The sequence below is a fragment of the Siphateles boraxobius genome, unplaced genomic scaffold (assembly GCF_051911475.1).
Source record: "Siphateles boraxobius isolate OS27281-9 unplaced genomic scaffold, OSU_SipBor_1 9, whole genome shotgun sequence".
Taxonomy (NCBI): Eukaryota; Metazoa; Chordata; class Actinopteri; order Cypriniformes; family Leuciscidae; genus Siphateles; species Siphateles boraxobius.
The window spans coordinates 26,717,501-26,743,082 of NW_027509219.1; the positions used below are offsets into that span (position 1 = coordinate 26,717,501).

The window sequence follows — 25,582 nt, forward strand, 5'->3', positions numbered from 1 at the left end:
TATGAAAGTCTCTTGTGCTCATCATAGTTGCATTTATTCAGTTAAAACAATTATATTTTGAAATATTATTACAATTTAAAATGACTGTTTTCTATTTTAATATAGTTTAAAATGTAATTTATTCCTGTGATGGCAGAGGAATTTTCAGCATAATTACTCCCGTCTTCAGTGTCACATCTCATCCTTCAAAAATCATTCTAATAGGCTGATTTCTGCTCAAGACATTTTTATCAATGTTAAAAAAGTTGTTTCTTGTTGTGGAAATGGAAAGTTTAAAAGCATTTTTATGCATCATTATAAATGCCTTTTTTTGTCACTTTTGATGTCCTTGCTAAATGAAAGTATTAATTTCTTTTAAAAAATGATATTTGCTGACCCCAAACTTTTGCACTGTAGTGTATATATCAAAGAATGGCAGAAAATGATTTGGAAAGTAAGAAAACAGAAGAAATGCTACGGCCTAGTAACTGCATGGAAACCACTCAGAATATACCGGCTCACTACTCACAGATTCTTTAATAAATGTAAAAATCTATTTGCGGCCATTTGACAGACCGACATAAGAGACAATAAGATAAACATTAAGACTCATGAATTAGACTCAATTGAGAGAGTGTGATCGTAGTGAAAGGAGAGACGAGGGGCCATCTGTTCCAGTTTGTGCAGATCGGCGTGGAGTGGAACACAGCAGGATCATGTCCTCAAAACACATAGGAAAAAAAGAGTCCAACATGTGAAAACAAACCTTATCTGACCCATAGTGTTGACGTCCACAGAATCGGTCTGCTCTGACAAGTGCTTAACATCAAACCTCAGTCAACAATTAATACTGTGGTCCATATTTTTTATTCTTTCTACCTTCCATTACTCCTCTCCTTGTCTCTCTTCACTTTTTTGTCTTTATTCTCTTTTATTAAATACACTCTGAGGTACTTCTACTACTACAGAGCCTTTCTCAAGGGCCATTGGTTTGTTTTCGGAGTATTTTAATGCCGGAAGTAATGGAAAAGTGGCCTTGAGAGAACAAACAAAAATGGCTTTGTCTCTTTTTTGTGTTTTTACTTAAACGTGGATGTCACAGTGGGTCATAATATATATGATCTGGTCCAACTTTTATTTTTATGTTTTTCATATGAACTTCTTGGCTGGACATTGTCAGGAAACGTTATTTTCCTTTCCAAGATCGATGAGTCGAGAGAAATGCTGACTATAAATTGTATTTCTTGTATTTCATTCAATTCCAAAAAGTATCAATAAAAACTTTAATTCTAATTTAAAATGTACTTGTAACGGGGTTTAGATGTTATGGGAAGAAGAAGTCGGGAACCGGCAAACATTTAACATTTTTAATAACACAAATACAAAAACAAAAAGAAACTGCCAGCAGCCCCTCACGGCCGACTGCTGGCAACACCGAACAGAAACAAAACATCAAATAAAACACAGGCCTATCCTCTCTCTATCTCCTCTGTCGTCGCTCCCCCTTTATGCTTCCGCTCCTCCGTGAGAGATGCGAGACCGGTGCGTCTCGCAGGTGTCATTCATTACCAATCACGCCACCGGCCTCGCGCCGTTCTCTCACGTCCCTCGACATCGTCCTGCTCGCCACATACCCCCATCGCCCCTCGCAGGCCGGGGGGTACCCACGAGACTGCGCTCTACTCCCCCCCCCCCCGGCGGCGGCGGCGATCCCTGGGGGGTATGGACCGACGAGGTGAGGGAAACGGAGACGGAAGCATGAGGAGCGACAGATCCGAGAGAGGGGAGAGAGGAGAGAAAAAAAACATTCTTGGTCCGGTTCCCGGACACACTGCCGCTCGGTCCTCAGCCAGCTGAGAGACTCACTCGCGGTGCCATGCGATGGTACTGGACATCCGTTGGGGGACGGTTCGACGCTCCTCCGCCTCCTGGCCGACGGTGATGGCTCCTCCGGTCGAGGGCAGCCGGCAGCGAGTCCCCCGTTCCCTGCTCCGCCCCCATCATGGCTGACGGCAACAGGCTCCGGCCCACGGCGAACGGGAGCGACTCCTCCGCTCCCTCTTGGACGGCAGGCACCCCTCCTCGACCCAGGAGCACGGCAGCGAGGTCTCCGTCCCACCTGCTGTTCAATCGCTCCAGCACCATTCATTACCAATCACGCCACCGGCCTCGCGCCGTTCTCTCACGTCCCTCGACCTCGTCCTGCTCGCCACAGTACTCATTTCCCCAGTATTTTTGTTTCCAGTGTATCTTATGCTTATAGACCATATGCCTACTGCTTTCTCGAGTTTTAATGTTGTGCCACACTAGGACAACACACCTTTTATCGTGTGTCGTTGTACCACAACTTTTCTGTGAACAGTTCTTAACAGAACTGTGTGAAGTGTATAGGAATGGAAAGGTTCCATTGATGTTAAACCTTTTTCACGGACCATAGATGCCAATAAAGAACATTTATTTTTAAGAACGTTGAGTCTATTGTTATCATGTTTGCTAAACTAACCTCACGATACTCTAAAGGACTAGATCAGTTCAGTGCATGCCGTCTTAAAAGGTACCTACCTATTAAGGGCTCAACAGTAAGGATTTTTTTTCTCCTGGCTCAATTATAGCCTGGTAATACCAGACTCTGCTACTTCACTTTGCTTCGTACACAGAGTCTGGGATAGCATAATAGAGAAGTGTTTTCTCTCTCGCTAGGGGGCGCGTACTGAAGTTTAAAATCATTGGTTACCCGTAAGCCAATCAGATAAGTATGTTTATGACGTATGTTATGCGCCGACACAGCCGCATCGAACCACAGACATCATGCATCGAACTCAAATCTATGATCGAACTTCCACTGTAAACACTTGATGATGCGAGCGAAATACCCGAGTGAACATGGCTGTAAACGACTTTTTTGATCTGTGAGTGATGTAATAGAATGACTGCTGCGCTTGACAGGGCACAAACGAGCAGAGAGAGAGAGAGAGAGAGCCCCGGCCGCGCGCGCGCACTCCCACGTCTACAAACAACAAGAGCGCTGTCTTGCTCTCTCTCCCTCGCGCATATTCATAAAAATCAATCGACAAGATAGTAAGAGGTAGGTAGACCGCGGTTTCACGTGGAGCATTTGGAGATTTTTAGAGATTATAGACTCTAGGAACAACATCTCAATGAACAACATCTCAACTATAAAGGCCTGTCTCATATAAGTTAGACGCCTATCTCAAGTACAAGCCGGTGCAGTTCGACGATTTGGGCAAATAAAAGCCCGGGCTATTATTTGAAGTTTTACGGTATTTAAGACCTGGAAAAGAAAAGAGACACTGACCTGTCAAAAGGCTCCCCAGTTTCTCGCTGACGATCGGTAATAGTTGATAAATTAAACTTTTCCCAAAGGGAGTAGGGCCACAACATCACCTCCATTAAAAATGTTTAATACACACTCTTCGTGTTCGGGCTTCAGTTTGCTAATGCCGGGAATATTCTCCACAACAGAGCGAATTGCATCCGCGTCTCCATATCAGCGGTCGTTTTCGATTTCCCTGACCTAATCTTAAACACGGCGCTTATCGACTACGTCACGGCTTTCAGCCCGCCCTCTGTTCGTTGATTGGCCAGGCTGTTTTCAGGCCGGTGGAAAACAGAAAGATAGGCTGCTATCTCAGACTGACTACAGGAGCGAAATGAAATTAGCGGAAGTAGGAAGTCTGACGTAGTCAGGCTAGCTCAATTAGGCCAGTAGTTCAGATTTTTACTTGCCATAGCTGGCATAACTCTTTCCCCTCCCGCGTTCAACAAAAAGTTGCCAGCTAGCAGCAGCGTTTTTGATCATTTAAAAAAATAAAAGTTTTATGGCCTCCAGAATATTTTGTTGTATGAATATCTGATGCTTTTGCCCCTTTTGTGATATTTTGTTGTATGAATAAAGATGCAATTTATCAAAAGAAAGAACTGACATTCAGCTTTTAATAAAAAAAAGGCATTCATGCATTCTTTATTTATCAATGTTTTAAGCAAAAAGCGGCGAAGATCGCGTTTTTGTCAAGACTGCACCTGGATGGGATTCAGAGTCCATCAAAGCTTGCACAGTCAAATAGCTCGTCCTGGGTTGACATTTCATTCTGTAACGTAAGACAGCTTTGATTTATATGCGGTTTAATTTAGATGATCGCATAATTGTACATATGCATCTGCTTACACAAAAATTCCATCAGTTGCGGGGATAGAGTTACGTGGCCTGAATGTAGACAGCAAGGCAGCTCACTAGATTTCTTTTTTGGTGTTTTGGGGTGGGGAGGAGGGCGTAGTATAGAAGATAATCAAATAGTCTTATCTGATCAAGGGTCTTGATATTGTAATGTTGGAGTGGATTCTGTACTAATCGATCATTTTCTCACTTTTCTCTTCTAGCTGGAACAGAAGCAGGTGACGCCACCGTTCAAACCTCAGATCACAGACGACTACGGTTTAGAAAACTTTGACACGCAGTTCACCAACGAACCCGTGCAGCTAACACCAGACGACGAGTAAGTATTGAAAAATGTTATGCTTGGCTGCAGGGCATTTCATTACCACAAACGATCAGTAAAGAAGAATCACTCCACCTGTTTTCCAAAGGCCTGTTGAGTTTCTAAAAAACACTAATACGACTGGACTCGTGTTTGGTAAAATATGTCCGAATTTGAATAATGAATAGACAAACTGGCATCTCCTTACACACCTTAACATCTTCCAAATGTTTAAATGAAAATTAAAGTCAGTCGTCACTTCTGTGGAATCCATCTCGAGAGCGATTATGTAATAATTTAACGACTTCAAAGTTACACGACTGCACCAGCAGAAGATTTAGGCGTTTAATAACGGGGGTTTCCAGTCAGCTTGATTCTGCTGGTCAGGATGGTGAGGTTTATGTCTAAGATTCCCCTTCAGGAGTGAGAGCGAGATGAAGTGAAATGGCTTACCCATCTGGAGGCTATCGTCAAGAAGTGGTGATGTCATATGGAAACATCCCCTCTGGAGTTTCTGATTGCTTTACAGTATGAGGTGCACCGAAAAGGGCCACATTGAAAGGGAGGACAAAGAACAGCTCTTAAATGGCTAAAAATCTGATGCCGAGAGGCATTAAAAACCATAGATTCAGGTGGAAACTGGCTTCAATCAGTGTGAAGTGAGTTTCTAGGGGGGCTTTTAAGCTTTCAAGTCTTTTCTTCAGTCGCTCATTCATAAACTCGGTCCTTTTGAATACCTCTGTGATTAAAACAAGTGCTAAAATAAGAGGCTAGTCGACTCAGTGCAAAAAATTTGCATTTATTTGATAGCGGAGGATTGTAGGTTGACTCATTGCATGTCTGAATACATTTAGGTCAGTTGTTGAGGTCTCACCCCATTTCTCTCAAGAGATTCTTCAGACATTCCAGTCATTCTTCATAGAGGACAATCACACCAGGCTTTGAGACGTATTGTTCTGTAGAGGTGTATTTCTCTGGAGAGGGACTCCGGTCTTCTCAATGACTTTTATGTCTGGCTGAATTTGTTATTCTGATTTGATCCATAGAGACCGGCCCTCAAGCTACTGAAAAGAATTCCTGTTTTCAATTTACATTAAATGAAGCTCGTAAAAGAGCTCAGAAAGAGGGCGGCATCTTTGATTAACAACGTGATTTAGTACCATGACTGTGCATTCAAAACATACAATGCTTACCAGGGTTATGCAAAATTTAGAATTGAACAATTAGCTCCTCTTCAATTAATGAGTGTGAACATACAGGAAGAAGAGGTGGAATTGGAATGAAGAGTAATTTACTCAATTCAAAGCCCTTCAACACAGAATAAGAACTCTATCTATCTATCTATCTATCTATCTATCTATCTATCTATCTATCTATCTATCTATCTTTCTATCTATCGTTCTATCTATCGTTCAATCTATCTTTCTATCTATTGTTTTATGTTTCAATCACTGTATTGTTGTATCGTTCTATCTGTTTAAAATTAAAATGTAACGTTAAAATTTCAATTATTTTTAATTCTACTTCCTTACATTCAAATTCAAACAGTGTCCTATTCAGATGCGACATGATTCTACGACATACGATAAAAGGTGTCTTGTCCAAACCAGCCGTGACAGTGATACATGATGATTCTATTCTGTGACAACAACATACAAAGTATGACAATGATAATCTTGGGCACTGATCATGGGCTTTATTTAATGTGTGGACAGACAAATTGCTTGTCTCTGGAATCTAATCGCATCGTGTCTGGTTAGGACATGTGATGCTTTTAGAATGAGGTCATCCGATATCTTGAGGTGATTTGATATCTTTGCTCTCCATTAGAAGCCCAAGATGCACCTCATTCTATATGAACACTAACCGCTGAATACACAATCATTGCAGTCTACAAGCCGATTGAAGTCAATTTGCTGGTAAACCTGTCACTCATAATTAGCAGAAGCGCAAGTGGGCCGCAGTCAGATGAACTGACAGACAGTAATCTATAGAGCCACGGCGGGTTCTTAGTTCAATACGAGATTTTCCAAGCAGGCTTCAAAGGAACACAGCAGCCAGACACTTCAAAAGCAGAGCAAGCTCTGGAAAAGCCTGACGTCCCACACGGTGGAGGAGAGGAGGAGGGGGAGGAAGTGATGGAAGCCTTTTTTGTTTGACTGATCTGGCAGACGAAAAAAGCGGGGGGAGGGGGAGGGGGGTAAAATCCTTGTAAGAGATTTAGTCTTTTGGATTAAAGGAATGTGCGTCCAGAGTGGGATGTGTCTCAGAGCGCAGCGGAAAAGGATGAATCCATTGCGACTAGAGACACGATTCCCTTTTACATGCTCAAACAAACGACTTATAAAAGAACTTGGATTCCCTGTGTATTATTTTTCTAGTTTAGTTGACTACACAAAATCTACACAAAGTACACTACCGTTCAAAAGTTTGGGGTCAGGGAGATCATTAAATTGATCAAAAGTGACAGTAAAAACATTTAGAATGCCACAAAAGATTTGTACTTCAATCAAATCCTGTTCTTTTCAGAATTTGATTGAAACAGAAGCAAAACTGTTTTCAACACGGATAATAAGAATCAATGTTTTTGACACTAAAGTAAAACTGCCATGACAGGAAAAAAAATCACATTTCAAAATATATTTTTATTTTGAGTTGTAATAATATTAACAATATTACTGTTTTACTGTATTTTTGATCAAATAAATGCAGCCTTGGTGAGCAGAAGCGACTTCTTTCATAACAATAAAAAATTTTACAGACCCCACACTTTTGATAGAGTACATTTGTAAGTCTTGTATCTACACACACCTTTCATTCAAAGTAATGTCCTTTCATTAACCAGATGTTCTCATTACCTGTTACAATAATCTCGTATTGAAACGAGATGTGAAAAGAAATGTACAGCCCTTATTAAAGCGCAGGCTTTAAAGTGTTATCAGTTTGGAGTTTTGTTCAAAAAGCTGTGTACCTTTTGTGCGAATTCTTTTAAGCTCCATCTTGTAATTCTTTTCTAAAGAAACATATGTGCGGTAAAGAGGCTTGTTTATTTTGGTCAGTGCCCAGAATGTCCGTCTTTCTGTGATTCTTCCTCATTTCCCCCCTGCACTCCCTTTGAAACCTGAGCCTGATATTACGGCATAGAGGTGTCATTCATGTTATTTTAGGTTTCACTCTTTCTGGAGGCTTTTTTTTCGACCCCACACACACACACACCCACATACAAGTGGCCCTATGGGGACTTTATTCAAACAGACACAGCATAAACACAATTGGGCGCTGATCCCGGATCTGGTGAAATATCAGTTCTTACTGAGCTTGTTGGAGAGGAGAATTGCCCTCCATGGACCGTGTTTGACAGAACGTGATAAACTAGTTTTGAATCGTCTCAGCATTACGCCACAGAAGAGCTGGAGCATTACAGCGGTGTAGTATCCTCAACAGGCTGATAAAATAGATCAATGGATTCCTGAGGTTCTGAAAACCAAGAGATCCGATTTCAGCAAGAATGTTACCATCTTTTTAGGCATGTAAAGGATCATTGCATGCGCAGAAAATAGCCAAGAGGAGAAAGACACCGCTGAATTTCTCAGTTGTACTCGTGTAATTCTTTCTGCCCACTGCTGTAGTTAAAGCCCCCTTTGTGGTTAAGCAGCCCCTTGACACTGATGTTATTTCTCTTGCATTTGCAGATGTGCTCATAAGTTTACATATTTCCCTGCAAAATCTAAAACATAACAATAACAATAGATGCAATCTTAAAAATCTACCATTCAAATGTTTAGGGTAAGTTTTTAATATTTTTAAATAAGTCACTTATGCTCACCAAGGTTGCATTTATTTGATTAAAAATACAGTAAAAACAGTAATATTGTGAAATTAAATTAAATTTTTAAATAGCTGTTTTTGTATTTTTAATATATTTTAAAATGTAATTAATGTCTATGATTTTCAGCAGCCATTAATCCAGTCTTCAGTTTTCACATGATACTTCAGAAATTATTCTAATATGCTGATTTGGTGCTCAAGAAAAATTTATTATTATTATTATTATTATCAATGTTCAAATCAGTTGTGCTGCTTAATATTTTTGTGACATTGAAACATTTATACATTTTCCAGGATTCATTCTTGTATAGAAAGTTTAAAAGAACAGCATTTATTTGAAATATAAGTCTTTGTAGCATTATACATATCTTTACTGTCTCTCTCTCTCTCTCTCTCTCTCTCTCTCTCTCTCTCTCTCTCTCTCTCTCTCTCTCTCTCTCTCTCTCTCTCTCTCTCTCTCTCTCTCTCTCTCTCTCTCTCTCTCTCTCTCTCTCTCTCTCTCTCTCTCTCTCTCTCTCTCTCTCTAAAAATAACCATCTTACTGACTCCAAACTTTTGAATGGTAGTTTATAATCCCCAAGAAAGTACTTTTATTGAACATTTTTCATTTAATTTAGTGGGAAAATAGCTATATTGTTTCCAATTTAATCTATTGTTGAACAAAGAGAAATATTAAAAATCACAGCTGTATTTAATCACACTGGAAATAGAAGGTCAAATTGGGCACATATTCAAAATACTCTTCTCGACAATGTTTGAAACTTTGTATTGTTGGCTCTTCTCGCATTATTGTCTCCTTAGGGTGATTCTCTTTGCTGTATGCCTCATTTCCCTGCAATGCCTATTAGCACCTATCGGAAATTCAGTTGATCAAAAACTATACCTTCTGCACTTTAGCTTTCAATTTCTTTTGAAATATTCCCCATATTCTTTGCTTTAAGCCACAGTGCGGGGCATGTACAGTTTAACTGTAGCTCGGTCAATAACAATGTTGGTTTCTCTCCTCAGGGATGTGATAAAGAGAATAGACCAGTCTGAGTTTGAGGGATTTGAGTACATTAATCCTCTGCTGCTCTCCACTGAAGAAACCATATGAGGGAAGAACAATACGGCCGATGTTTCTCTGCCTGCGGCTTCACGAGACTTCTACAGCTGAGTTTAACTCAGACTATGTGTTCACAGAGAAGAACTTTTCCTTCAAACTGCGTTAAAGACAAAAAGCAACACAAAGACTTAAAGTTTTGGACCCTCCCCGAGTTATTTTAGGATTACACTGGAAGAAGAACGATTGGAGGAACTTCAGAAAACAAACTCAGAACTATTCCCCATATTTCAGCTGTTGATTGTCTTCCTGCTTCCCAGCGTGCTCTTTAATTTTGACACCCATGTTTGTGTGAATGTGCGCGCACTGTTGCCTGGGACTCAAGTTAGCTCCATCGATGTGTGCCTGCGTCCTTCAGAGACTACATTTCCCATCAACCCTAGCTGAATATGACAGTTCTAACTTAATGTGCACTTTTTATTTTCTGTTCGACTTTTTTTTTTAATCTATTGAATCTTGTATGAGGTGCGTCCTCAAGCGAAACAAGAATGTATAATGTTTAAAGGTAAATGTTGTATTATAGTGTAGGTAGCCAATCGAAGAATTTATGATGCCTTCTATGATGCAAAGTGGCACATTTTAATTCATGACCATGGTGGTTTCCTAAACAGTGGGTAGCTGTGCTTCAAACCACATGCTTTTAACCACCCGTGTTGATTTTACTGAGTAAATGGGAGATAAAATGTGTTTTTTTGAAGAAGTGCCTCAAATATCCTAAATTCACCATGCTCCAAACTGCTCTGAACTCCATGTTTGATCGGAGTTGATTTTCCAATGCACCATCCAATGAGAAATGTGAGCTGCAGGTGTGTTTTTTGTTTTGTTTTGTTTTTTATACATAACATAAACACTGATACACATGTTGAAACCAAGACATGAAGGTTTGACACTGAATAATCACAAATCCCAAATACATCCGACTGGCAGTAATATTACCAGCCTAGGATCATTGGAAAAATCCCCCTCTACTTACATTTTTGCATAACTCCAAAAACATGTACATTTTACTAGTTTGCAGCTAAAATGAACACTAGTGGCATTAAAACGCCAACAACTTTCATTAATTTCACACAAATTATAATTACAGTGGCAGGTTATTGATTAATAAAGACTTATTTTCTAGCAGTTCCTTGCACAATACTATGTTACGACATGAAAACACTTTTACCATAGTGCATGATTCGTAAACTAATACATTTTGGCGCTTGCATCACATAATCAGCTCCATATGGCTATTCTGATGTAGTAAACTTGCTCGCTAACTCACCAGCATTGCGTATGCGATGGATGTGGAGTGTCCTGGGTACGAGTCCTGTGAAGCACAAGTCAAGATAAAAGAGCTCAAAGCTGGTTGAAGCAAGCTAAAATTACGGTTGTTAGTGCATGTGCTACGATATTTTCAAACTCAACAGAGCATGAACCTTTTTGCTCCACTCACCAGGCATTTCATTCCCATACTGCCTCAATATTTAGAACAACCAACATAATAAAACCTTGCCAAAATCACATTCATCTGTCTCTGATAAAACTGAAAACGCTTTTCTCATTTTTAAATCTCCGCGAACCGTACAAGAAGCAACGTGTATCATTTTACATAAATATTGCCACAGCCACGATTTTCCAATGAGCCTAGGTTTAATATTACAGTAGCATACTTTACAACTGCACACTACATTACTCAAACGGCTGCTCCTCACTCCGACTCCAAAGCATGGTGGAACTGTGCCCAAATTCAACCCATTACAATACTCAATATAAGACACAATTAGCTCAGAATGTTAATCTTATCCAATTTTATGACAGACTATGTTCGGAATAGAATTCTAGCCTACTACTTGTGGTATATTCTTTATTCTACTATTTTTACTAATAGTAGGTGAAATTATTGTTGATAAACATCAGTATGCTACACTGTCACACTGTATATAGTGATGTTGCATATAAGCAACTTATTTCATAACCTTTTATCGATTTTGTGTCAAAATGCTGTTGGACAAAATAATGAGCCAAAAAAAGGAGATGGAAATTGAAGGTCAAGTTGTGCGCATTGCATTCTGGGATGCAATATTCTGCGCTGTGTGTGTCTTGGCAAATGTAGTAGATCATCTGGGTATCCCATGCATACTGTGCACAGTATACATACTGCAAAGCTAGTGAGAGTATCATGTTAGTATGCTATTCTGAACATAGTCGTACAATCTTCCACTAGGGAAACACAACTAACGCACCAGGCCCATTTAAGGGCTTTCAGTTTTACTTCAAAACATAATTTCCCTTTAAAGAAAAAAAAAAGCGGCCAATCACAGGCTAGCTTGTCTGATTTATCCCTCACAGTGATAAAAGTATGGTGTTATTAAGCAACTAGATATGTTTTCTATCTTCTGTTGCATTTAATCTCCCAAGTTTTGGGGTTTTTATTTCCTTCTTTTCCTGAAGAGTGAAGACGACACTCTTAGATGTGAATGCTTTGAAGATATCAGACCTGTATGAAGAATTGCTGCCATTTTAACAGGATTAATTAGCTGCTTTTGTGTCAGACAGTAGTGAGATTAGCAGACTGGCTAAGAACAAAGAGCGGCCCAGGAGATAACATGCGTGACGAACGTAACGATAACGAGGCAGAGAGCAAAGCCAGATTACCCCACCATGTTTTCAGCTCTCTAATGAAAAGCTGGTACAGAAACAGCCACAAAATTTCCACTCTTTATGAATGATAAATGGATTGTTTATGACAGCAACATCAGGTGAATGCAAACTGCCAACAAGTGGCATTCAAATATAGTTTGACAGGGCCATTGCTGGTGCAAATTTTCAGGTTTTTAACACAACGATGGCTCTACATGACATTATTTGACTTTAAATTCTCCTTCATTTTCATTCCTGTAAACCGATGATTATTCTTACAAGCTGTTTGAGAACAGGTACTATGGTGTATTACAAAGGACCAAGTAATGAACCATCTTCATCAACTTAATTTTCCACCAGCTCAATCTAATGTACAGATTCCCCTTGAAACAGTCAGATTTATGATTGTCCTTTGTTTTGGTTTTATTCATGTTTATATTTGAACTGTAATGAGTTTAGCATAATTGTAAATATCTGTAATTTAACCCTTAAAAATTTTCACAAAAAGAGAGAAATAAATCTGTTTCTGCACCATTATAAGAGATCTCTGAATCCAGTGTCCCAACAGCTGGTCTCAAACTTAGAACCCGAGGCTGCAATAAAATACAAGTTCCTGTCCCTAAAAACATTTTTAAGCCAGAAACTTTCGTTATTTATCAACCTGCTAAATACAAAAGCCGTCACAAGCTGTTTTCTGCTTTTCTTTCTTTTTCGGTTCTTTCCATATGTCGAGTCCAAAGCAAATGACGCTCTTATCAATGTGCTACAGGGGAATACTTTTATATTTGAAGTGTTTGTTTTATAAATTATTGTAAATGAAAGCTCCAGTAGAGTTTCTGTGGGCTGAGGGTGGGAGAGCGAGAGAGATGTGAACATGTCTTTGGTTTTATGAAGTTAAAGTCTTAAGCATCTTAGATAACAACTGTAAATCAGTAAATGTTCATTGTAATGACTTCACATTTCCTGTCTCATGATTTCTGGGTGTGGACAAGAAAAAAAGAAAAAGAAAAACAACACTGGTCTGTTAGAGAACACTGTCTTTATTGCATAATGCATATTTTTCTATCATTTTTTATAAGAAATACTTAACAGGTCCTCTGGTTACAGTAATCAAAATATTAAAGTAATATTTTGCAAGCACATGCAACATAAAGCTACTAAGGAATACACAGGTATCCAAAAATAATATAATTTCATTATCATCACCAAATAATATCGTCATGCATCTCTGATAAACATTGTGCAAGATGACCATCACATTCCATTTGGGTGAACCTGAAAGAACAGAGAACACATACAAGTTTTTAATAATAGTGAACAGTACAAAAAAGTACACACACATTAGATCCAATACACAATAACTAAAATGAAATCAATGCCGGTTCCAGTAATCTGTGGTTTGTGAACCCCAACATGGGGGTGCTAACGCAAGACTGTTTCTTTCTTGCACAATGAGCAGTTTTGGAAACAAAATTAGATTTTTGAGTCATGACAAGTTATTGATCCCTCACTGTCTTTCAAAAACAATTTGGAAATAAAACATGTTGATGTAAGTTTTGGACTAGAGAAAAGCTGTTTACAATGTAGCTGATCCCCTGATATCACTCAAAAAACATTTATCTGGAAACACTTCATTAATTTACAATTCTCCTTAGGTTTTCTCTTGGTATCCAACAGTTCTTAACATGCATTTGCTTTGAAAACATCTCTGTCAGAATACTATTGAAGATACTCATTTTGGTAACACTTTACAATAAGGTCCCATTAGCTGATGTTATGTAATGCATTGCAGATACTGTAAAATGAAATTCCAGAACATTCAAGGACTTTAAGCACTACTTTTTTGGGGCTATCTTTATTATATTTCAAACAAACAAGGTAAATAGATAATTAAAAACAGAATGGTACAAATAAAGGGCAGCACATGCAAAGTATGCAATGACAGCGGCAACTTTAATTATGGGAAGATTAACAGTTACCCTTATTTTTTACTTAAAGGGATAGTTCACGCCAAAAAAATAAAAAATCTGTCATCATTTACTCACCCTCAAGTTGTTCCAAACCTGTATGCATTTCTTTCTTCTGCTGAACACAAAAGAAGATATTTTGAAAAATGTCGGTAACCAAACAGTTGACTTACATAGCTTTTTTTTTTTCATACTATGGAAGTCAATAGGGCCCATCAGCTGTTTAGTTACCCATATTCAAAACATTTTTTTTGTGTGTGTGTTCAGCAGAAGAATGAAATTCATACAGGTTTGGAACAACTTGAGGGTGAGTGAACGACAGAATTTTTATTTTTGGGTGAACTATCGCTTTAATCCTAATGAATGGTTGGTGACATTTTGTAGTAGTGTAAGTGAATAAATCTTATAGTAGTTTACTGATGTGTGCACTGCACACACAAAAATAAACCACAGAGGAATAATTTGCTATAGTACACTGCCAGCTAACAAGCACACATAAACTGCGAGGTCACCAGGTCTCAAATTTGACTTTTCAATGACCGTTTATAGTACGATTCAGAACGACAGAAAAAACGAAACTCAATTCCACTCGCATTAATTTGTTTGTATTCCCTTTCCCTTTTGACTCCTTCCTTTCCTCTCTAATCCCTTTTCCAACCCAGGCGGCCTGATGCTTCCCAGCACCAAACCTCAAAACCATTCTGCTAATCTACACATGCCAACCCTACAGTTCTCTTGATTCCCTCCATCAAGATTTCCATCTCTTCACCAGTCCTGCCCGCCGCTTGTATTGACGCCCTCGGAAACTCTCTCTCTATATCTGCCTCTTTCTCTATGTGTCCTTCTCTAGACAAGAGCGTTCATTGTGTCTCTCTCACGGGGCCGCCTGTGTTCTGCTGTGCTCTGCAGTCTGGCCAATGTACACACGGCGGGCAGAGAGCGGGCAGCGGCGCACGCCAGCCCTCCACCTCCAACAAAGTGCTGCCTTGTTCTACGACGTTCAGCGCTGCCCACCACGCCGAAGGAGTGCTGCTCTCGGACCTCGCAAGAATCTGGTGACTTTTTGACCCGTTCTGATGAATAACTGTCCTTCTTAGAGTTTCTCTTCCTTCACTCTTTAAGTACACTCAGTCTGCCATGTTTCAACGTAGTGTTTCCTTTTTCTGAGAAGTGCTCCAAAGTTCACAGGCAGAAAAGTTCATAAACGGCCTTTCTGGGGAGTTGGCATTGATTAAAGATGGCAGCAAGGTGAAAATGACGCCTATAAACTGGTATGTGGTTATACAGGCTATATAACAGTTCTTCTGACTTTTTTTAATTCAACATCAAGATTTTTGCTAAAAAAGTATATGAATCTGCAAGGATAATCAGGTAAAACTTTATAACAAAGTTAAATTCGTTTATATAAGTTAATGCATTAAGTATCATGAACTTACAATAAAACATTTTTACAGTATTTATTCATATACTGTAGGTCTTTATAATTTCTAGATATATTGATACATTTTTTTAACTAAAATATGTATTTGTTAACATTAGATTATTTATAAATATATATTTAACATTAGTTAGGCTAATACACCGTGAACTAATTTCCAAGTTAATACATCAACTGATGTTAACAAATGATACCTTATTAGTAGTTACCTTATTAGTAAAGTGTTTAAATCTACTTTGATGTTACCAATGACATTAAATATTTAAAAGTGAACAAAAATATAACAAGTTTTTAGCTTGAAGCTTAATGCTTTAACTTAAAGTTAAAAAATGTAACCTGAAATGTATGTATTTTAAGTCCTAACTTCCATTTCTTATACCGTAAATGGTCCTTCAATGGAAAATGCCTTTTTGAATGAAATATTAATTATTTTATAAATAAAAGTACAAATATTATGTAGTCTTTTAATTAAGAACTCAGCATGCATAATTATAAAATAGAAAAATGCAGTTTAAATCATGTCACATCGCAAGACGCCAACTTTCCAAAAGTATTTCATCTTAAACTACCCAACTCATTTCAATTAATTATAATATTAAAATATAACTAATTTTTGTACATCTAAAGACTAGTTTATCATAAAGTACCAGAGTATTACCATAAAAAACAATCACTGTACCACCTCATCATTAAGTCTCAATTCAATGTTATGTGTTGTGTCATACTTTGCGTACTCATTCTATAGTACAACAACAATAACAGCTGCTAAACGTTGCTATGTTCATCAATCAAAATAAAGAATCAAGTGTTCAAAAAGCATCAAATTTAAATCCCATCTGAACTGGATCCTCTGCTCTACATCTGCAGAGATGACATCACATCCAGGAGCGAGTTACATAACCGTGGCTGTGATATCCATCTCGGAATGCTCCACCAGCACCCAAGGCGCAAACACTTAAATCCATTCACTTAGGGAAAATAAAATGCCTTTCTCCAACAAATGACTAATTTTTTTTTTGGCAATTTAAAAAGAGGTGATGGAATGCATGATTCCGTCCACCAACACTTCATCTTACAGCCTAGTTTTGCCAAGGGGGTTCATGAGAGTGAGCACATGTATGTTCTGGCTTTTCCTAAAGGGCCAGCTTAACATCTCTAATGCCAAGGCTGATCTCAGTCTTCTAGTCACTGGTGTTGTAGAACATGGATCAACTCTACAATGACAGCAGATCACATTCCCTGCTTCTTCATTTGTGTTGCTGTTCTGCAAAACACCTGCATTCGGAGAGTCTTGTCTGTTTAATGGCATCTGAAAATTCTGAAAACTCTAGTGAAGAACTTCAGATATTGCATTCTGAAATACAAATGTCAATTTATCCATATGGTTTTCCAATAAGACTATTTGCCAAAACCAACCACCGACAATGTTCTTCTCTAGCCAAGCCAAATTGGGGAATGTTGGGATATTGTAGGTTATATGCCATGAACATTTCATGGCAGCCACCCATGCAACATTTTGGGTTGCTGCTGAAGCAAATGTAATACCATTACATTGAATAATGCATTGATTTTGTTGTCAACCCTGGTTCTGCATTGGGAAGTTAATCAACTTTGGTGAATGGAATTTTTTACTTATTTATATGAAATGTTCACTCACCCTTCAGAAAATGGTATTAGACACATTGGGCAGCAATCCAGTCCTGATCCAGACGGTGTTCCAGAACCTTCTGGACCTGATTTTGTTCCTTGCCCCAATCCAGGTCCACCTGCTCCTGAATTTCTTCCCAGCTCTGACCCAGATCCTTTAAGTCCTGATTTTGCTCCCTGTCCTGCTCCAGATTTTGTTCCCAGTCCTAATTCAGATCCTCTTACTCCTGAAATTGCCAACTGCCCTGTTCCAGACCCTCCTGCTCCAGATCCTCCTGCTCCAGATTTTGCTCTCTGCCCTAATCCAGATACTCCTGCTCCTTGTTTTGTACTCATGACTGATACGAATCCTCCTGTTCCAGGTATTGTTCCTAGCCTTGATCCATATCCACCTGCACCTGTTTTTGTACCCTTCCCTGCTCCAGATCCTCCTGCTCTTGATCCTGTATCTAATCCTGCTCTTGATCCTGCATCCAATCCTGCTCCAGATCCTCCTTCTCTTGATCCTGCATCTAATCCTCCTCCAGATCCTCCTGCTCTTGCATCTATTCCTGCTCTTGATCCTGTATCCAATCCTGCTCCAGATCCTCCTGCTCTTGCATCTATTCCTGCTCTTGATCCTGCTCTTGATCCTGTATTCAATCCTGCTCCAGATCCTCCTGCTCTTGATCTTGCATCTATTCCTGCTCTTGATCCTGCTTCCAGTCCTGCTCCAGATCCTCCTGCTCTTGATCTTGCATCTATTCCTGCTCTTGATCCTGCTTCCAGTCTTGCTCCAGATCCTCCTGCTCTTGATCTTGCATCTATTCCTGCTCTTGATCCTAATTCCAATCCTGCTTCAGATCCTCTTGCTCTTGATCTTGCATCTATACCTGCTCTTGATTCCGCATCCAATCCAGCTTTAGAACCTCTGGTAAGCTCTTGAATTTCTGAGACTTTCCCTGCTTGGCCAAATTTGTCACCATGTTTGTCTGACAATTCAGAACCCTCAACACAATTCACTTTGTCTTCTAGGCGGCACTGCTGAGCAGTTTGTATGTCACATACTGACCCACTCTCCTGATCAGGTGAGGATGTATAATTCTTTTGACCGGCAAGTGCTGGTGAGTCAGATTCACCCATATTCTTTGCTGCTGGAGGTTGTGAAGGGTTCTTGCAGTCATTCACTGGTGGTGAGTGAGTCAGGAAAGATGGAGCTGGGAGGTCTGGAGGGGGGTCAGCATCTTCATTTGCACTGCACCATCTCCAATCACTTACTTTTTGTACAAGAGTTTTCTGAGGTAATAGAGAGAAAATCACCCTGTATTACACAAATTATCAAACTTGTGAATTAGACCTTTCCATTAGCAGCAGAATTTACACATAATATATTTGGTGCTGCTTAGATACCAGCTTTCTAAATCGCTCTGAACAACAGTTAAATCAAGGTATATTGTCATGATGACATAACAGAGAATCAATGGGGAAAAAATGTATGCCAGAAAACTTTTAACACTTGCTTGCATATTTTACCTGAAAATCCCTTGCCTTTTTAAACATTCCATCATTTATCATCATTCCATCAGATAAAAAACATTAAAAAGTATTTCATCAATGAAAGGAGTTGCTTATTAACCTTCAGACAACGTTGATCATCAACCTTAGGAGATTAAATTACATACTATATATTTTATATGAGAAAACGTACTCTGTTACGTACTTAACCTCGGTTCTCTCTAGAAGAGGGAACGAGTATTGCGTAAGCTGCTTATGCTACGGGTAAAGTCATCTTTTCTCGAGATATGAAGCCAAAAAATTATCCCTAATTTTTCCATTTATTGTCAACGCAGTGTAGCAGCTAGCAGACCTTGAGCAGGCCATCTTGCGTGCCCATTTGCTGCCCTGCGGCAACTGCAGCACCCTACTACTGAGCCTTTGTCGTCACGCCCTCTATATAAGTCAGGCTCAGAAGCTGCTACACTGGTTTTCATCGACTGAAAAGAAATCGCTTGTGGCGCCAGCACGGTCAGGTTACGCAATACTCGTTCCCTCTTCTAGAGAGAACCGAGGTTACGTATGTAACCGAGAACGTTCTCTAACGAGAGGTTCTCTCGTATTGCGTAAGTTGCTTACGCGACGGGAACCCATTGTCAACGCCGTGCATGCCAAGCATCCACTTCCTGAGTCCCAGGGAATCCCAGGGAACATAGATAAGTGGGAATCAGGCGGCCAGCCACGTGGGCCAGCACATTCATAAGCACTCATAGGGAATAGAGAGCGGCGGTGCCGGTCTATATAAAGCATATCAACCCACAGAGTGCAGCTCAACCAGGAGAGCTAAGTCACGCGAGAGTAGTCAGCGCACAATCAGATCTGGGCAGAACGTACATCCCATTCATACTGACAGAAGTCCAGCCTGCAAGGCGGGAACTTCCAGTTTATAAAACCTAACAAATGTGGACGGGGAGGCCCAGCCCGCCGCCTCACAAATGTCATGAATGGAAATCCCGCCGGACCAAGCCCACGACGAGCCAACACCTCTAGTAGAATGAGCCCTGATGCCCAAAAGGTATTGCAGACCTTTAGACACATAAGCATTCGCTATAGCGTCCACTATCCATCTGGATAGGCTCTGTTTAGAGGCGGCAAGACCCTTGGTGCGCCCACCAAACAAAAACGAAGAGCTGCTCCGAGCGCCTGAAGGAGGCGGAGCGCGTAATGTAAGCCCTCAGTGCCCTAACAGGGCACAGGAGACTGACATCGCTCTCACTATCGGATGCAGGCAGAGCCGATAGAGAAATGACCTGTGTTCTAAAGGGAGTGCCCAACACCTTAGGGACGTAGCCATGTCTTGGTTTGAGGATGACTTGGAGTCATTCGGTCCAAACTCAAAACACGCAGCGCTAATGGATAGCGCGTGTAAATCCCCCACACATTTAACTGATGACAGAGCTGTCAGAAAAAGAGGTACTTTAGGTCCATGGAAACTAGCGGTTCGAAGGGGTATGCTTTCAAGGCCTCTAGGACCAAAGAAAGATCCCATTTAGGAACCGACGGGGGTCGTGGGGGGTTCATTCTCCTTGCTCCCCTAAGGAAGCGGATGAGCAGCTCGTTCCTTCCTATTAACTGGCCGTGCGTTGATTCAGCGAATGCTGCAACGGCCGCTACATAGACTTTAAGTGTGGAGGGGGTCCTGCCCCTGTCCAACAGCTCTTGAAGGAAACTAAGCAACCACAATACCCACATGTCCGTGGATCCAGATTTCTATCGGCACACCATGTGGAGAACACAGACCACGCGTAGAGCCGCCTCGTAGAGGGAGCTCTGGATTGCGTGAACGTGTTCATTACTCCTTCTGGCAAGACAACGGGTATCTCTTTGAATAACCATATATGCAGAGACCAGCGAGGTCTCTCTTGAGAGAGGAGATCTCTTCTCACCGGAATCAGCCAAGGGGTTGTGTGTGACAGCCGCGTCAGCTCCGGGAACCAGATTTGGTTCTCCCATCGCGGGGCTATAAGGAGCACCGGGTGGCGCAGCCGAGAGCCCAAGCTCGGTGAGGCACTCGAGCATTCAACCCTCAAGCGTTGTAGCGGGTGCATGCGTAGTAGGCCAAGCTGAAGCACTGCTGCAGCTAAGGCCATACAGCCCAGCATTCTTTGAAACGTTTTCAGAGAAGCGACGCTGCCCTTCTGGAAAGACGCGGCCAGGTGTCGCACACAGCGCGCGCGCTGTGTCGATAAACAGGCCGTCATAGCCACAGAGTCCAGTTCTATCCCCAGAAAGGAAACTGACTGACTGGGCAGTAATGAGCTCTTGGTCCAGTTGACCGTGAGACCCATGCTTTCCAGATGACTGAGGAGCACTGTTCTGTGAGATAAAAGTTCTATCTCTGACTGTGCCAGAATCAGCCAATCGTCCAAATAGTTCAGAATCTCAGGGGAGCGAGAGCCGCGTCCATGCACTTCGTAAATGTACGGGGTGCTTAAGACGGGCCGAACGGGAGGACGGTGTATTGCGAATCTCAAGAATGGCCTGTGACGGGGTATTATCTGAATCTGAAAGTAAGCATCTTTCAGATTGAGAGATATTAACCAGTCCCTCGGGCGAATTTGCGCGAGGATTTGTCTGGTCGTTAGCATTTTGAACGTCTTCTCATGAGAGCTCTGTTCAAAAATCTCAGATCTAAGATAGGTCTTAGAGCTCCGTCCTTCTGGGTATGAGAAAAAAGTGGCTGTAAAAGCCTGACTCGCTCAGAGAAGGAGGTACTGGTTCTATAGCCCCTTTGCACAGCAGTTTGGCCATTTCTGCACGGAGTAGATGCGCTACTTCCGCCTTCACTTTCGTTTCGTTCCTTGCTCGAAAGCGAGGGGGACGGTGAGCGAACTGTAGTGAATAGCCCTGTCTTATTGTGCTTAGCACCCACTCTGATATCCCTGAAATCGCTTCCCATGTTTTTACATGTATAGCTAGGGGCAGAATGGCCTCGGAGTTCCGATCCCCGCACCTCGTGGGCTCGGGAAACTGAAGCGGAGGTATGGGCGCGGCGCGCGCACCCTCGGTGCTCGAATATGGCGACTCGCTGACAGCGGTAGCTGGCTGTTTCAAATGTGACGTCCCGATTGCTTTGAATGGGGAAGGTTTTGTGATAGCTTTGTGATACGCGAGCGGCGCCCGGGGCAAAAAGTTTGTTTAGTAAGCGTGAGCGCTCGTGAGCGGGCACGTAACTTACATTCATATGTGACGTCCCGATTGCTTTGAATGGGGAACGTTTTGTGATCACTTTGTGATGCGCGAGCGGGGCGAGGTGTTTGTTAGTAAGCGTGAGAGCTCGTGGGCGGGCACATAACTTACATTCATAACCTGACCGATATGAGGCTGCTTTGGCCGTGCAACAGAGCGGGCAGAGAGTAGGCGTGGGCACATAGTTGGGGGCTCGAGCGGCATTCGCCAGCTTTAAGAGAATGGGCTCTGTGAGAGCGAGAGACACGGTATAGTGCTTGTGTGTAGGGGTGAACACTGAGATGTGGGCACCTTTTCTACACTTATGACACCATCGGCGTGAGCCGGATAACCAGACATTATACCCTTCTTTGTGATGCGCGAGCAGCGCCGGGCGTTTATTAGTAAGCGTGAGCACTTGTAAGCGGGCACGTAAACTTACATTCGTAGCCATGGGCAGAATAGCCTCCGGGTTCCGATCGCCGCACTTCGTGGGCTCGGAAAACTGAACCGGAGGTATGGGCGCGGCGCATGCGCCCTCAGTGCTCGAATACGGCAGCTCGCTGACAGCGATGGCTGGCTGTTTCACATGTGACATCCCGATTGTTTTGAACGGGGAACGTTTTGCGATAACTTTGTGATGCGCGAGCAGCGCCGGGCGTTTATGAGTAAGCGTGAGCGCTCGTAAGCGGGCACGTAACTTACATTCATAGCCATGGCAGAATAGCCTCCAGGTTCCGATCGCCACACTTCGTGGGCTCGGAAAACTGAACCGGAGGTATGGGCGCGGCACGCGCGCACTCGGTGCTTGAATACGGCGGCTCGCTGAAAGCGATGGCTGGTTTTTTCACATGTGACGTCCCGGTTGCTTTGAACGGGGAACTTTTTGAGATAACTTTGTGATGCGCGAGCAGCGCCAGGTGTTTACTAGTAAGCGTGAGCACTCGTAAAATTTGAGATTTGCGGTCTCAGAGGGTGGGTCCTGCTTTTAAAGTCACCGTGAAATCAAAATGGACAATTTTTTTTTATGGCATTTTGCAGCATTTATATCCGTACACATCATTATTTAAAAAAAAGTAATGTTCCCTCCTAATCTTATTTTGATGAAGGGAATGAAGTGTTCAGTGCATTTGCCTCATAATGTGACTGTATGCATAATGTACTGCAATAAAGTAATAGCCTAGTTAGCATTTACTTGTTTACATAGGATACTAATGAATTTTAATTCATTCAAGCACCTAAAAACGTATCAGTTTCACAGAATTTTTAAAATCAAAGTGCCATGGGGTCAAACTATAACTATATTTAACATTAAATTGAAAATGTAAATTTCTTGTCAACTCTTGGAATATCTGAAAGCCAAGTTTTTCCTAATATCTGTCATTATTAGCAGAACACATTTTGGGGAAAACCAATTGTTTGGTCAATAAGGTCCTCTTCATTCTAACTTGTACTTGGCCTAAAAAGTGACATAGGTCTTGTAATTGTTTAACAATAAGGCTGCATTTGTTATAATAAGGACATAATTACAGGTAAGACCATTGATGGCTCCTCGTTGCCAGGCTATAGCCAATGTTAACTTTTTTTCTTCCTTTTGTCATGTATATGTAGGCTACTTGCTAGTTGTGGTTATGGGGGGGGGGGGGTACCTCCCCTCATCCCCCACACAACCTATGCCTTTGTGAGATTGTATTGCATAAATACTACAATATCTGTTATATTGCACGTCAAACCATTTATTATTCTCCTAGGTTATACAAGCATACAACCCTTCCCCTTTCATCATGATAACCCACTGCTGTATTACCGTGGATGAAGGTGGGGGGAGCTGTGGAATAGATTCCTCCTGATCTGACTGTAGAGCTGGGCAAAGAGCTCTCAAGGTAAGAGCCCACAGTCTCTCCGCATCATTTAATTCAGAACTCTCCCACCATCTCTCCCTGTAGATTGAATATAAAATAGGTATGTCAAAATATCAGTACAACTGTTACAGAATAATTTTATATTATATTATTATAAAGAGAGCTTCTTTAATGAGTATTATATGCATTATCAGGCTTCCTACCTGCCCGTAGATGTTTTGCTGCAGCTACTGTCCTGTACTGTGCACAACCTGTCATTTGACTTCTTGATCCTCGAGTGTTGCTCGAATCTACTCTCTTCAACTGATAATTTCTTCCTCTTCAGTTTAGACATCGTAGTCATTCGGGTGTACACACTCTGCATCTCTATAAGAACCACATGGCTTATCCAAAACAATGAGAACTACGCGGGGGTTTCTTTGAACTACTTCCGTGTTCGGTCACAAATGTATTACTGCGTCAAAGTTGCGCACTGATTGCGCAGTTGGACATTTAGTTGCCGAAATATACCTTCATCGGATTTGTATTGTTTATTTGATAATAAAACCAAAGATGTGCATTGACTGAACTTTAGTGTGGTTATGGAAACGTTCTTTATTTATTTCCATTATTCATTTGAACATTATTATTATTATTATTATTTATTTAGGCTATTTATGGCATGATTGTTTAACAGTATTGTCAAATCAACAATACACATATAGTCCGGTCATTTTATGAAAAAAGGTTGAACAAATTGCAACAGAAGCAAACTCAACTGATTTTGTATCCTCAATATGTCCTGAGTAAGGGAAAAAAAGCCCCGAAGAATCCCATTAGGGGAAAGTTTCGAAAAAGACCCAAATATATCCCATTCATACGCCTATTCATTCTTTCTCTCACGTGAAAAGGGTACAAATTTTAACCTTTAGATATCATCATGAAAATCACTGAGTTGATTACTTACATCAAGACAAACAAAAAATTTATTAAAAGTTTTTTGAAATTGTTTGTTAACATGGACAAACGGAGCATAATATAATTACGTATTCGCTAATTTGCATAACCAAAAAGTTCTAAACATTGGGTATAGCCAGGTGAAAATGTTTTTTTTTTATCTTGTTGACATATAACAGTAAACTATTTAATATTAAGGTCTGAATGGAACCCATTTGTGCTACCCATGAACATTAATACAGGAAGAAGTACTTTAGAAACCAGCCTTTATTAATTATTATTGCAGAGATGGGGTTTGGGCATTGAGTGCATTGTGTACGTAATTAGATTTTTTGATCCAGACACTTTTTATTTCACCTACCTTTTGTCTTCTGCATTCTCCTTACCCGTGTCTCCTGTTCTTCCCTCAGACTCATCCCCCAGAAACAGTCCCACTGACCCAGCCCCAAACCCCATCTCTGTAATAATAATTAATAAAGGCGGGTTTCTAAAGTACTTCTTCCTGTATTAATGTTCATGGGTAGCCTAAATGGGTTCCATTCAGACCTTAATATTAAATAGTTTACTGTTATATGTCAACAAGATTCAACAAGACATTTTCACCTGGCTATACCCAATGTTTAGAACTGTTTGGGTAATTATGCAAATTAGCTAATACGTAATTATATTATGCACCGTTTGTCCATGTTAACAAACAATTTCAAAAAACTTGTAATACATTTTTTGTTTGTCTTGATGTAAGTTATCAACTCAGTAATTTTCATGGTGATATCTAAAGGTAAAAATGTTTACCCTTTTAACGTGAGAGAAAGAATGAATAGGCGTATGAAAGGGATATATTTGGGTCTTTTTCTAAACTTTCCGCTAATGGGATTGTGATGGGCTTTTTTTCCTTACTCTGGGCATATTGAGGATACAAAATCAATTGAGTTTGCTTCGGTTGCAATTTGTTCAAGGTTGACCCCCATTTTGGCTTAAAATGACTGGACTAATAGCCTACA

General features: G+C 40.8%; 2 protein-coding genes across 6 annotated transcripts in view; one reads left to right on the top strand and one right to left on the bottom strand.

The window, feature by feature from the left end:
* Positions 1-12,987, top strand: part of prkcz (protein kinase C, zeta) — a 116,604-nt gene extending 103,617 nt beyond the window's left edge. For all 4 annotated transcript variants that reach the window (XM_077222817.1, XM_077222819.1, XM_077222821.1 and 1 more), the window contains 2 exons: positions 4,378-4,493; positions 9,312-12,987. In XM_077222817.1, coding sequence (XP_077078932.1) covers positions 4,378-4,493; positions 9,312-9,399 — 204 coding nt within the window. In that variant the 3' untranslated portion in view covers positions 9,400-12,987. The remainder of the gene's footprint in view (positions 1-4,377; positions 4,494-9,311) is intronic.
* Positions 12,988-13,050: 63 nt separating this feature from the next.
* Positions 13,051-24,078, bottom strand: LOC143732121 (uncharacterized). 2 transcript variants are annotated; one of them, XM_077222823.1, is made up of 5 exons: positions 23,849-24,078; positions 23,591-23,723; positions 17,955-18,357; positions 17,093-17,828; positions 13,051-13,305 (listed from the first exon to the last, which is right to left on the bottom strand). In XM_077222823.1, exons 1-5 carry the CDS (start codon positions 24,007-24,009, stop codon positions 13,233-13,235), a joined length of 1,506 nt encoding a protein of 501 aa, XP_077078938.1. In that variant the 5' UTR covers positions 24,010-24,078; the 3' UTR covers positions 13,051-13,232. The 2 variants fall into 2 exon arrangements, with proteins under 2 accessions (XP_077078938.1, XP_077078937.1); XM_077222822.1 differs by having other exon boundaries at positions 17,093-18,357.
* Positions 24,079-25,582: the final 1,504 nt, after the last annotated feature.